The following is a 14,405-nucleotide window of genomic DNA, read 5'->3' as shown; positions in this document are numbered from 1 at the left end:
TGGCGCTGCAGGTATGTATGGTTCAGAGGGCTACACAGGTGCACAGTGGTTGTGGTGATGTTCCTTTAGGTTGGGTGGATATCCGAAGGTATTTAATAGACATACCTACACCGTGTACAGATTGACAGCCCTGGAGATACTGTGGATTTGTTTCCAGACCACCGCAAGAGAATAACTGTTGCGGGAAAGTGAGTCACATGAGTCTCTGGCTTCCCAGCACGTGTGAAAGCTATGGTTACACCGTACTGCAGCCTATTACGTGTGCAATAGCATCGTGTCTGAGTGTACGTAGTTTAATTTAAAAACACCTCTTTGCTAAAAAGATGCTAGTCATCGTCTGAGTCTTTAGTGAGTCAGCATCTTTGCTGCTGGAGGGTCTTGCCTTGATGCTGGCTGCTGATCAGGGGGACGTTGCCGAAGGAGGGTGGCCGTGGCAGCTTCTTAAAATAAGTTGGCCATGGTTGCCACCTTAAGTGACTCTTCTTTCTCTGCAGCACGAATGCTGTTCGATGCCATTTGACCCGTAGTAGAGCTGATTCCAGAACTGGACTCAGGCCTCGCAGACCTTGCTGCTGCCTCCTTACCTAAGTTTGTGTGACTCTCTGAATCGCTTGCTGTCATCTCAGCAGTCTTCACAGTGTCTTCACCAGGAATGGATTCCATCTCAAGAAACCATTTTCTGTGCTCGTGCCTAAGAGGCAGTGCTTTTCTGTGAAAATTAATCATGAGGCCGCGCTACTTCAGTCACACCCTTACCCCCACTGCTAGTGCTGGTTCTCTTGCTGTCTCCACTGCATCTGCCCTTGCTTCCTCCACTGAAGCCTTGAGCCCCTCAGAGCCATCCGTGAAGGTCAGAACCAGCCTCTCCCAGTCTCCTGTTAATATTGGTGTTTTGACCTCTTCCCAATGTTCTTAATGGCATTTAGAATGGTGAGTCCTTTCCAGAGGATTTTCAAATAGCTTTGCCCAGATCATCAGAGGAGTCATTGTCTATGGCAGCCAAAGCTTTACAGAGTGTATTTCTTAAATAACAAGGGTTGAAAGTCACAATTACTCCTTGACCCGTGGGCTGCAGGATGGATGTCGTGTTCGCAGGCGTGAAAACAGCTGGAATCTCTTTGTACATCTCACCTGGAGCCCTTAGGTGACCAGGCACGTTGTCAATGAGCAGTGATTCTTTAAAGGAATCCTCCCTGGTGTCTCAGAGGGTAAAGCGTCTGCCTACAATGTGGGAGACCCAGGTTCGATCCCTGGGTTGGGAAGATCCCCTGGAGAAGGAAGTGGCAACCCACTCTAGTATTCTTGCCTGAAGAATCCCATGGACGGAGGAGCCTGGTAGGCTACAGTCCACGGGATTGCAAAGAGCTGGACACGACTGACTGACTTCACTTTCACTTTGATCTGAGCAGTAGGTCTCAGCAGTGGCTTAAAACGCTCAGTAAAGCATGTTGCCGACAGGTGTGCCGTCACCCAGGCTTTGTCCATTCACAGAGCACGGGCAGAGAGGTTTAGCGTCATTCTCAAGGGCCTAGGACTTTCAGATGCTCAGTGAGCACTGCCTTCAACTTAGTCATCACCAGCATTAAGAGAGCCAGCCTGTCCTTTGAAGCTTCGAAGCCAGGCCTTGACTTCTCTCTAGTTTGTAAGTCCTAGTTCAGTGCCCTGAGGGTAGCTTTCTGTGGTTTCTGGGAATTCCTGGTGCTTTTTGTGTAAGTACCCTTTCTGCCACAAAAGCAATAGGACACTATTACCTGAATCATCACGTGGAGCTGCTTTCATATTATAGTGTGTCCGTTAGCAGCTTATACATTTTACTGTGCTAATGTAATACAATGGTAAACCTAATGGTCCTTCTTTCAGTTTGTATTGAAACTTGTGCCTGGGTGTTTTATGAAAGGACTAGTGAAGTAATGGCTACAATGTTCTGCTAAAGGACTGAGCATTTGCTCAGCATGAAATGGAATTGAAAAATTGGTATTCTGGTAAAAGAAGCTTTTGTGTATTTTGCTTTAGTTTCTTTACTAAAATTATAGGTTGCCTAAAACTGTTAGTGTGTTTTAATCCTTCTCCCCCTACCTTATCTTTCCATGTCAGTTTGTCTTTTAGGTCTTACTTCTGTCTTCTGTTGAGGGTAGAAAGCACAGGCTTCAAAAGCTGACAGACCTGAATTAAAGAGTTCTGACAGGCCTTGACCAGAGTGACCATAGGCTGATTATTTTGTTTTTTGGGTGTGAGCTTTCTCATTTATAATAAATTTGCCTTGATTTTGAATATTCAGTGATTACATATAAAGCAACTACGTAGTAGGAGCTTTGCAAAAAGTTCCCTTCTTTCCTTTTCCGTCAAGTTTTACTAAAGAATTATTAGAACAGAGTTAGTATTAGAAAAGATCGTTACTGGCCAACCGTTAGTTTATTTTGATGTGATCAAGTGTACTGAGAAATGTTTTTTTCCCCAGTTTAGAGTTATATTTAAACATTTTGATGGAAAGTCCCTGCAGTCTTTACAATTCAGTTCTTTCATTTACATGTTGGAAATTCACTGTATCTATTTATTTTACTTGCAATCTGGAGGATTTTGTTTGTTTAAAATCCTGAGAATTTCTGCCCATTAATTTAAATCTAGTGAACAACTTAGTTCAATGAACTGGCAGTGTTGGTGTTATTATTTTAACTTACCCTAAAATGCTTCCTTTTTGTCAAGTCTCAATACCTTGAGTCTTAGCATTTTCAATTTTCCTACTGTATGACTATATTAAATAAATATGTATATATATAATAAACTGCAGAAAATATTAACATTAAAAAGCATTTCATTCTAGAGTTTTAACAGTGCTTTCCATAAAGCTATTTTCTTTGACTTGGGACCAAAACTCTTTTTGTCTCTCCTTTTAATGATTACTTTGGGAGCAAAGGGGGAAATGTTTGACTCTCTAGGGATGCTTGTTTGTAGTTTTTTCATGGTTGAAAATAATTAATACCTGCCTTTATTTTCTGTTCTTTATTAGTACTTCTATCGATCTTACCCAGACGACTGCGTGTATGCTTGGTGCTGTCTTGATGTCATGCTGAGCAAACCTTATCTTAATGTTACTAAGAGACCCTTTTTGTTAAATGGAAACAATGGCTTGATATTTATTTTAAATGTTCTGTGAATGTAGAAATTTTCCCAGGCTTTTCTGTTGGGTGGAGACATGGTATATGAAGTGGTGTTTACATACCTTCCAAGAGGTCAAGATGTCCATGCAGAGTCTTGTTTAAATGTTCATCACCATAGAAACATGCCAGTTTACTAGCAGAGCTTTTGTAAATACATTGTGTTTTTCACTGCACTGATGCTCAGTGCAGAGCATTTAATGTGTAGTTGACCAGCACCAAAATTTGGTGTTTAGTCTTTACTAGCCTATTTAATCTAATTTAAACTGTTAAATGTTGAGATAATTGTAATTTCCAGAATAAAACTGGTATGAAACTAAAGTAATTAAGTATATAGCTTACTTTTCTTAAAAACAATGTTTCCTTGGCAGAAAGAAAGTAGTTTGTTTTGAAGTTTTATTTTATTTTTTTTACTAATACACTGAGTGCTTATTATACTATGATTTCAATAAAAGGGATGGTGTTTTATTAAGGTAACTGAGGTTTATGTTTTTTGGGGCTGGATTAGACAAGTGTTTATAAAGATGTTATAAAGTTCATGAAATCCTAGTACTGTATGGCATGGTACAACATTCAGAATTCTGTGAGCAAGTGTTACTGTTGATGGTGAGTAGTCCTGTGGTCTCATGTTTTGGAGACGTTTCTCACTTTCTAGGATGAACAGTGGGAGCCTGCTGCCGCTCTGACAGTGTCTGCCACTTTGTCGATTGCAGGATGCTTCAGTCCCTTATGCTGACATCTGGCACTTCTTTTAGCTCAGCTTATGCAAGAATGAAGTTGATAGGGACCTTCCCCTGGGGGTGTCCGAGCCCCTGATTCTGACTCCTAATGGAAAGATGAGCAGTAGGCCTAGTTTTTTGCTCATATGCTGTCTTGCTGGTGATTAATGGTAGTGATAAAAGCTCTCACAATGCTTTTCATTTCTTTGTAAACAGAGCCACACACAAAAGTTTAAAAAACTCCACACTACATGCCACAAAGCCTGTACTCTTTAGGCTTTGCACTATTTTAGTGTTCTAAAGAAAGGCAATGATCAGTTTGTGTATTTTTGAGACATGAGCCAGTCGATGCTAAATGAACAAATGAAGTCTGATTATTTATAGTCCCTTCACCCTTTCTCTCTCTCTTCTGATTTTGTTGAAGGTGGAAAGTCTGCCACATTGCATTTAATGAACAGATTTGTTATGCTTTTCTGTTGGTTTTGCTAAAGCTCATAAATGTGATACTTAATTGATTTCATATTGGGCTGATTTTGTCCCATTTAATCATGAAAAGGGAATAGAATTAACAAAAGGGAAACAGGCACCCTCGCCTCACAGTGGACCGGGTCAGTGTGACAGTTATTTCTGATGGCGCCAGTCATCTTCAGTGTTTCGTAAACAAGTATAGCCATACTCTGTAATTGCAGTGACTTGCTCTGTGGCAGCCTTTTCTGAAATTCTTCATTCACTCTTTTTAAAAAACTTAGATTAATAACTGAGAATGAGAAAAATTCCTTTTTATGAGTTGTTGCTTTCAGAAGAAACGGTGATCAGTTTGAAGTGAATTTTTGAAGAGTGCATGTGCTTTGAATGCAGAGGTTTATCTGGTTAAATGTTTCTTATTTGGCTGCTTAAGCATGTGAGTGTGCATTTCAGACGTTTCTTCTTGATTTTATTCATAAATTTATAATAGAAAAAGCATCCTCTTGGAATGATACAGCTTGTTTCATTTAAGAAGAACTTTCACATATAGTTGTTAATCACAGAGAGATTTGTCCAGAGAATTTTATGTCAAGGTTAAATTTAGGAAAATGGCCAGAAAGTACTTGAGAGTACAGAGTGCGCTAAACATGAGATTCTGTCAGAAGCAGGCTGCCAGCAGTCTCTCTGACCTGTGTGGTAACCAGTAGCCATGTGCGGCTATATGAATCTAAGGTAACGAAACTTCACTAAAGGTAAACACCAGCTCTCCAGTCCCCAGAGCTGCATTCTGCTGTTCTGGTGCTCTGTGCACATGCGGTGGCTGGCGTGGAGCAGCGCGCCTCCGGGACCACAGAGAGAGCTGTCGGGCAGTGCTGTGCCGTGCTGGCTAGCCATGAACGGTTCGTGTGTATCGCTAGTTGTCTTGCATACTCTTTAAACAGCAGAAGGAGGAGCGAGGCCCAGCTTCAGGGACGTGCCTGCGCAGGCCCTCAGGTGGAGAGTGGCGCTGAGGAGGCTCGGGCCTTGCTGTCTGTTGTCACGGTAATGCATCTGCTTCCCAGGCTAGCAAGCTGTGAGTACGCGCGGAGTGATCAGATTTGCATTCTGAGATGATACACACTCCCATGCGAGCTAGGCGGCAGGTCAGGGAGAGATAGGAGTGTGGGTGTAGCTAGGAGGCTGGGTGTCATCCAGACAGATGCTGTGGCAGTGGAAAGAGGTGGATGAATTTGAGCTGTAATTACACGGAGGAATCGAAAGGAGTTGGTGCTGGACTGGCCTGGCGTCCAGATATGTGTGTGTGTGTGTGTGTGTGTGTGTGAGTGTGTGTGTTGGGGTGGGGTGGGGTGCAGCAGGAAGGAAGTGACACGGGAGAATTGAGTGTGTGTGTGTGTGTGTGTGTGTGTGGTGGGGTGGGGTGGGGTGGGGTGCAGCAGGAAGGAAGTGACACAGAAGAATCGAGTGTGTGTGTGTGTGTGTGTGTGTGTGGGGTGGGGTGGGGCGCAGGAGGAAGGAAGTGACACGGGAGAATTGAGTGTATGTGCGTGTGTGTGTTTGTGTGTGTGTGTGGGGGAGGGGTGGGGTGCAGCAGGAAGGAAGTGACACGGAAGAATCGAGTGTGTGTGTGTGTGTGTGTGTGTGTGTTGGGGAGGGGTGGGGTAGGGTGCAGCAGGAAGGAGGTGATACAGATGTTTCCAGAGTATCTGGCAAAAACAACAAAGTGGATAGCGGTGCCGTTTATTGAGGCATGTGACACTGAGTAGGAGCAGGGTTAGGGGATAAAGTGATGAGTTTGATTTTCGGGTTCAGTTGAAAGTTGCTGTGAGGTATCTAAGGTGAGGTGGTGGTTAAGATTATGGACCTTGGCCTCTGTGGTGTGATTTGGACTTAAGGTATAAACTTGAGGTTTGTTGGCCACGTGAGGAGGCAAGATCCTCCAGGAGAGAAGGGAGCAGTCTGTCTGGGGGAGCACCTTCACAAGTATGGGCCGAGGAGCCACAGGGGCTGGTACGCAGAGACTGACAAGCCCCTCAGTCAATCTGCGCACGTCAGTGTTCGAGAAGCCCTGACACCGCTTGTGAAAGGCTGGACGCTGAAGACTGGGCCATCAGAGAGAAGGGTCTGAGATGCTTCCCTTTACAGAATGGAAGACGTAGGGATGGAGACAGCAGCGAAGGCCGAGGGGTGGGGAGCTGAGGCGAGGGCCGCGCAGGTCGCCAGCTGGCTCTCCCTAGGGGTCAGCAAGGTCAGCTGCCACGGAAGGACACAGGGCGTGAGGCTAGGACCAAGGCCAAGAAGACGTTTGCATGTGTCTGAGGGAATTAGTAGCTACAGATCACCATGAGGATTGCCGGATGACATTGGAGTCCCACTGTGAAGGGTAGCATCAAAAAGTTCTCTTGATTCTGTAAATTTCTTGAACAATGCTGTAGCTTCCAGGTGGAATTAAACTGGTCTGGTGGAAGTTAAAGGGGCCAGGAATACTAGAACATTACTGATACTGAATTATCACTAAAAGGTGCTAGTTTACTGTGGGGTTTAGACCAGTGAAAGCAAGACTGGTTGGAGGGCTTTGGAGGCTCAGAGGATGGGGGAGGATGAGGAGGAAGACCCAGAGCTAGGCTAGAGGGTGGAGAGATCGCAGGAGACGAGGAGGTCCTGGACTGAGGGGGCAGCTGCCCTGGGCCTGAGAGATGAGGGGTCCGGTTAGATGTGTGGGCAGCCACAGAACGGAGACAGGGCTCGGTGTGAGCTCCTCGGGTCCTTCGGCGGCTGGGGATGCGCTCAGAAGCTCTGCTGAGGTGGGTGTTCACATAGCAAGGAAGTCAGTCTGGTTTCTTCTAGGCTGTACGTGGTAGACAGGAAAAGAGGAGCGTGCTGGCACTGAAGGGTGGTCTCCGTTTGACCGAGAAACACGACTGATAGGTGAGTTCCCAGGTCTCGGAGACTCCAGACGCAGAGGCAGCAGTGCGAGGCATGATGCCAGACTGTGCTCCGCACGCCGCACACGCCCACGCCTGTGGTCCTGGTAGCCACCCGTGAGGCAGGGGCGTCTTTAGCAAACTCATGCTGCAGGCAGGAAGCTGAGGCACAGCGGGCTTTAGGCGCTAGGCCGAGGTCACACAGTGGGCCAGGCGTGGAAACAGGAGTTGAGCTCAGCGGTCTGCTACTCGGGTTGGGGCTCTTAACAAGCCTGTTCTACTGTCTGTCTCATAAACCAAACTTGGATATTTTTAAAAAGTTATTCTTTCGGGTTCCAGACTCTTGGACATTTATTATTTTAAGAAAATATTGAAAATTAAAGATAACATTAGTCTGTTCTCCTGTATCTTAAGTCATACACATCCACTCTAAAAATGTTGGAAAAATATGACAGGGCGCCAAGCGTACAGAAAAGTAGTCCCCTGTAGCCGTGGCATGTGCAGGACGCTCCTGTCAGCCGGCCTGGCAGGGCTTGCTCTTACCGGGTCACGAGAAGACCCCTTCCTGCTCCGCTCAGGGGAGAAGGAGCTGTGCGGGCCAGGGGTCAGCCCCCTTGGGCGCCAGCCGGTGGGCCAGGGTGGGGGGCCCTTACTTCTGCCTGTCTGAGGCCTGGGTGAGAGGGTTCACGGCTCGATCCTGGCCCTGAATCCAAACGTGTGGGCCCTTGTCTGTTCCTCCCAGAAAGCTGCCCAAAGCTGTCTGAAACTGCCGGGATCTGAGACATTATGGTACCTCCAAGGCGATAGGTTCGTTGGCCAGCTTCACAGACACTGGCTGCAGACACAGACTCCTGGTCTGACGCAGGGGCCTTCATGCCTCAGCCTGCAAGTGTAGCAGCCCGCTCTTCCTGCCAGCTCCCCAGGCCCTGGGCCCCACAGGGGCGACGCGGCCCCGTGGAAGCTGTTCCCGCAGAGGGCTCGTGTCGCAGCCGCGGAGCCCTGCGCCAAGGGGACCCTGCAGCACACCTGCGTGGCTTCTGCTCTGTGGGGCGACCTCGTCTTTGACGCTGTAAAGGAGGCAGACGTGCCTCTGCTGCAGAGACGGTGTCTGTGTCTTCCCAGGCCGTCCGCTGTGCAGCTATCCTTGAAAAGATGGTGCAGAATGAGAACTGCCCACCTCTGCTGGTGAGATGCTCAGACGTGGGAGAGAACCACGGAGCATCGCCTCCAACACAGAGGAACAGATGTGATGAGAGCAGGTTGAGCTGCTAAGAAGCAGTTCTTCCCATGGGCTTCCCCAGTGGCTCAGCTGCTGAAAGGACCCACCTGCCAGGCGCAGGAGGTTCAGGAGACTCTGGTTGGATCCCTGGGTCGGGAAGGTCTCCTAGAGAAGGGAATGGCGCCCACCCCAGTGTTCTTGGCTGGGAAATCCCATGGGCAGAGGAGCCTGGTGGGCTATAGTCCACGGGGTCGCAAGAGTTAGACACGACTGAGCGACTAAATCACCACCAGTTCTTACCAAAATGTCAGAAGTCTGTAAGTCTTACTGGTGACTGGTTCCCCAAATTTATTATCATTATAACACTCACTGTAACATACTGTTACATTATTGTAATTGCTGGGTATAATTGTAACATATTATTGTAGTGAAATGCCCTGTTTTTGGACATCAAGTCTCATAGTTCTGAGTAACACTGCTCTTTAGCTCATGTATGATGACACTTCAGACATGTGTGACGTGTTCTGTGAGCTGAGGTGCTCCTGTGGGCTAGTTGGAGGCTGGCAGGATGTGGGCTGCAGCGGCTTCCCTTGTGGCTCAGACGGTAAAGCGTCTGCCTACAATGCGGGAGACCCGGGTTCGATCCCTGGGTCAGAAAGTTCCCCTGGAGTAGGAAATGGCAACCCACTCCAGTATTCTTGCCTGGAGAATCCCATAGACAGAGGAGCCCGGTTGGCTACAGTCCATGGGGTCGCAGAGAGTCGGACACGACTGAGCAACTTCACTTCACTTCAGAGGCAGGAAGAGATGAAGCTGAGATTGTAATACATACACTCCAGAGCCTACTCTTTTAATCTGTTTTATTTATAGACTTTCAGATCATATTTAAGGTGTAATTAAAAAATTCTTGCTTAGAGGAAGAGGGGGAGAAAGAAATCAGTGCTGAAAGGTAGTGGTCGTGTTTTGGTATCCTCAGTGGTTTGAAGGCTGTGAAGTGTGGGTTCAGAGAGTTCTTCAGAAAAGTAGAAGTGTCTTTTAGTAGTTTGTTTTGTGGCTGTCCTTGTTTCCTCTCACTTGAGTCATAGCAACCGTGAGAGCTGATGTGTTAAGCCAGATGCAGGCTGCCATCACTCTGGTTCACCAGCCTCCCTTGCCTTGAGCACGTAAGGGGCACTGACTCTTAACTTTGAAGACATGAAGTGAAGTGAAAGTCACTCAGTCATGTCCGACTCTCTGCAACCCCGTGGACTATACAGTCCATAGAATTCTCCAGGCCAGACTGCTGGAGTGGGTAGCTTTTCCCTTCATCAGAGAATCTTCCCAACCCGGAGATTGAACCCAGGTCTCCCGCATTGCAGGCGGATTCTTTCCCAGATATGTTCTCACCTACGAGGGGCCACCCTGTGGTAAGGTAAGTCTGAGTCATCACTTCAGGCTGTGAACACTTGGCCGTGGCTTTAGGACATTTCCTTTCTTACTGAATTTGCGGAGCAACCTGTTTCTGTAAATCAGAAATTAGAAAGTAACATTTAGAGCAAAATGGAAATAAGTCCATATTTCAGATTTTATATGTATAGCTCATATCTTTAGACTTTTTAATATGAAAGGAAATACTGTGTGGTTTGAGAAGCATGGACACACTTCCCATTTTGCCATGTCACAGCATGAAAGAGCAGCATGCATGTCTGCATCTAAGTGCAGACCCGGTCATCTGGCGGCTCCCTAAGAGTATGAGAAAGGCTTCTTTTTTGCCCAGTCCCCTGGATTTCAGATTTGAGTTGGCCTCTTGTTTGGCCCTGAGGTCAGAATTTGTTTTATACATTTAAAATTGCACACAGTGATTCTTTATATTCCATCCTGGTGGATTTAGTGAAAAATTCAATCTAATGTGGACAAAGGAGTGATGTTTAATTGATATAAATATTGATACCGTCTGTCCCCATGGTTTCTGAGGCTGGGTCACCGTGAAGAGGCCTTCATCCGGCCGCTAGAGGGCGCGGGAGGCTGTGGGGAGCCGGCGGGATTCCTGCCTTCTCCAGTAGACGGCGCTTTGTGCTCTCACCAAGTTGGGTGTTCACAGAACTGCTGGGCAGTATGCCTTAATTAGCCTTATAATCCCTTGATTAGAATCACAAATAAAAATTCGTTAATCTACTCTCGTGGTGGAAAGTGTTAGGAAAGTAATTAATTGTTTAAAATGGCTCTGCAAAATGTTTTTTTAAAGAATTTTTTGGGTACTTTCTTCAAAGATTAATGGTGTTTTACATAATTTTCAAAAGAAAGTCAGTCTGAACATTACAAACAATAAGCAGTTAGTGTGTTTTGTCTTGCTGAGAAGTATAAATTTCCTCCCCTTCCAAAGAGTTTTTGTTTTCACATAGACAGAAGCCCAATTGTTCATGTGTTAAAATAAAAAAACTAAATCTTTGTTGTATTTTTCAGGGAATCCGAGCCCGAATTTTAGAAACTCTGGTCATGCTCATCCTCCTGGCCTTGCTTATTCTCGGGATCGTGTGGGTAGCCTCAGCACTCATTGACAATGACGCTGCCAGCATGGAATCTTTATATGGTGCGGATTGACTTGTTTAAACCAGTTTCTCTAAGGGAGACTATGGTTTGGAATATTTTTACACATTCACTTTTTAAAACATTCTAATAATTCTTTGTATATTATTATGCAGCAATCCTTGCATAGTTAATCCATATTGCTAATTCACAGAATTAAGAAGTCTTTTGGCGCGTTTAAGGGAAGAAATGAGTGTTTTTGTGTCTCTTGTATGTAGAATGAGCAAGCAGCTTTTCAGACTTTTTTTCCCCCCTTTGGTTAATTGGTTTCTGTTCTTAAAATTCCGTGGAGGCTTATTTTCTCCCTCTAAACAGGTTTTGCAAAAGACTTATTTCCTGCTCTTCTGTTTTAGATCTTTTTATTGTACAGTTGAGAAATTACATGGTTTAGTGGACTGAAATGGGCAGTTACGATGTTTGCTGTGCATTAATCTATAGTCAGCCTATGTCTGAATGCACAGTATTTCAGATGTACTAAAATATTTACATTTTTTAACAGATCTCTGGGAGTTCTACCTACCTTATTTATATTCCTGTATATCATTGATGGGATGCTTGTTACTTCTTTGTAAGTATTTTTCTGACATAATATTGATGTTAAAGCAGAGTTGTTCTGTGTTCTAAAAAATTATGGGCAAGTTTCCTGATGAGATTCTTTTAACAGCTTGGAGATTTTTTTTTTTTAAGTTGGCTCTTAACTTTTTTTGTATGTTCAAGATAAATTTTGATACACTGTAACCTTGAACCAATAAGATACCGTTGGTTTTCTCTAAAGAAAGCCTCTTGCACGGAGTTGGAGAGAGAACGGGAGGGAGACAATCAGACACGCTCCCCAGCTCTCCCTGCTGCTCCCGCCACGGCCCCAGCACTGCCCTCTGTCTTTGAGTGGTAACTGTAAAATTCTGTCTGATGCATTTGTGGTCTTCTTTTCCTTCACAATCTGTTTTGTTGCACGTCAAGCGTCACATCACGTCTCAGCAGCATTCGAAGCAGATGAGTGCAGGTGAAGCGGCGTCAGTTTATCGGCGCCGCTCTCAGCTAGTCAGCATTGACGCTTGAAATGCAGCCTGTTTCTGGCTGGTTTTCTTTGACTTCTTTGAAGGGAGCTGGACTCTGGCATCTCCTGCCCCTCCTTGGTCTTCACAAGTCTCCCTTAAGTGCAAGAGTGCCCACCCTCCGCGTGCCAGCCCCCAGAGCTTCTCTAGCGGTGATACTGAGGAGCCCGGACAGGCACGGAGAAAACCCAGCCTCGCGACGCGCGTCTCGGCGTGGCAGCGGCCCTCGAGCCGCTCGCCTCAGGCCCGCGGCCTCCCCTGACTCTGAAGGAAGCTCTCTCTGTTCCGCAGTGTGCACTCCGGTCGGCCTCTCCCGCATGTTCACTGTCATGGGGCAGCTCTTGGTGAAGCCAGCAGTGAGTATGTTGTCGTGAAGCGTCTTGTCTGTTAAATGAACACTTCCACGCTTGAGCATCTCTCAGGTTCTAAACTAGCGTTCAGAAACAGAGAATATTTTTATATATTGATGCCCCAATTGCTACTGTTCTGTTTTCATCTTTCTCATCTTTGGAAACCAAATTTGTTTTTGCTCTTAAAATGCAAAGTAGAGGCACGCAGGTGAAAATGCTTCTAACAGATTTAAAGACAAAATGTACAGATATTTAGAGGTATTTTAAGTGTCCATTATCTTATATTTCATGGGGTCACAAAGAGTCAGACACGACTGAGCGACTGACCGGAACTGATCTAATATCAAATAGTAACTCTTTTATGTTTCAAAGTTTACTATCTATATTCTTTGAATTACAAAGCAGTTATTTCCTGAAAATTTGTCTGCATATTGTATCTTGATTAATTGAATTATACCTTCCCCTTTAATCTCAGAAATACTGTATATTCATTTAAGAATAATTCTCAGTTGATAGTAGTCTTGGTGATTTGTTCCTGAGTTGCTCTGGCTTCTGGGCCTCCCCAGTGGCCCAGCGGTAGAGAATCTGCCTGCAGTGCAGGAGACGCAGGTTTGATCCCTGGGTTGGGAAGGTCCCCTGGAGGAGGGCATGGCAACTGACTGCAGTATTTTGTCAGTAAAATCCCATGGGCAGAGGCACCCGGTGAGCTCCAGTCCCTGGGGTCACGAAGAGCCGGATGTGCCTGACTGGACACGCACGCACGCTTCGGCTTCTAGCTGCTGTGTCAAGTGCCCAACAATCTGGAATGATTCTCACCTGGGCCTCGGGAGCTTGTCACGCCCACCGCTTTCACGGCTCACTGTTGCCTGCATATTCCTGTCTGAGCTGTGCACATGTAAGAAGGCCTTTCACACCGGCCCGTCCTGAGCTTACCTGGAGCCACCCCTCTTGCCGTGGCCTCCGCGGTGTCTGTGATTCCGGTCAGCCTCGCAGCTGGGGTGCTGTGCCCGAGCATGCTGGGCTCTCCCCTTTTCCCTCACCACTGCCTCCTACCTGCTTCGGGCACCTGGCAGCGTCCTGGAGCCCTGGCTCTGACGCCAGCTCCGAGCCCTGCCTCACTTCTCTCAGCTGCGACAGTGAAGCTTCTTGAATTGCATTTCCATATTCCCCTTTGTCTGTATTTCACTAGTTGTATTTATTAAATTATCATGGTTATATGTTTTCTTCCCTGTCAGGGTGATTCATCAAGGGAAAGAAGCAGAGAATATCATAGTAGATATTCTTTTAGGAAATGTTTGCTTAATTTTGAAAGTTTTTTTTTTAATGGCAATCTTCATATTTTTTAAAATAATGGATTTTTTTTACCTGCTATGTATATGTGCACACACTCAAATATAATACATATGCTGTTAAATCTTGAAATTTGCTTTCCTCTTAAAGAGGTTTTATGACATGGTATTCATTTAGTTTCTTCCTAATTCTCTGGATGTTTTGTTTTGTTTTTTGGATCTCTCTCTCCATTTCTACTTTCTGCCTCCTAGAATAGGCAAATGTTTCAAGTTCTGTCCTTGGGCTAATGGTGCTCTGCTCTGTTTTCCTGAGCATTCTGCCACTTCCACCTCACTTCTAAATGTCTATTTCTAGTGAGAAAAAGATAATGCATATAAACTACAGTATATTTTATATGCTATAATTGAATACCCCATGGAGTTGAAAACCCAACAGATAAAGAATCAAACTACTTATTTATCTCCCCTCCCCAAGCTTATTTTCTCCTAACCTTGTCAGTTATTAATAACATCTTCAGACTTCTTATTCCTAACATCTCATAATAATGGTTATTTATTTAGTAATTAAGTATTTGCTGTATGTGTGCACTGAGTACTTCATTTAATTTCATTTTTCATAACTTCATTTAATCCTGATGATAAGCCCATAAGTTTGGTGATGGTGTTC

General features: G+C 45.4%; 1 protein-coding gene across 12 annotated transcripts in view; it reads left to right on the top strand.

The window, feature by feature from the left end:
• Positions 1-14,405, top strand: part of LMBR1 (limb development membrane protein 1) — a 130,614-nt gene that overhangs the window by 59,856 nt on the left and 56,353 nt on the right. For 9 of the 12 annotated variants that reach the window (XM_069587218.1, XM_069587223.1, XM_069587221.1 and 6 more), the window contains 3 exons: positions 10,922-11,048; positions 11,544-11,612; positions 12,391-12,455. In XM_069587218.1, coding sequence (XP_069443319.1) covers positions 10,922-11,048; positions 11,544-11,612; positions 12,391-12,455 — 261 coding nt within the window. Of the gene's footprint in view, positions 1-1,516; positions 1,643-5,108; positions 5,381-7,183; positions 7,265-9,837; positions 9,891-10,921; positions 11,049-11,543; positions 11,613-12,390; positions 12,456-14,405 lie in introns of those variants that run through there. The other 3 variants (XM_069587229.1, XM_069587226.1, XM_069587227.1) reach the window with 3 other exon arrangements.

This window comes from Ovis canadensis, chromosome 4, assembly GCF_042477335.2.
Source record: "Ovis canadensis isolate MfBH-ARS-UI-01 breed Bighorn chromosome 4, ARS-UI_OviCan_v2, whole genome shotgun sequence".
Taxonomy (NCBI): Eukaryota; Metazoa; Chordata; class Mammalia; order Artiodactyla; family Bovidae; genus Ovis; species Ovis canadensis.
The sequence above is the reverse complement of the archived record's forward strand: the minus strand, read 5'-3'. Positions and strand labels throughout refer to the sequence as shown.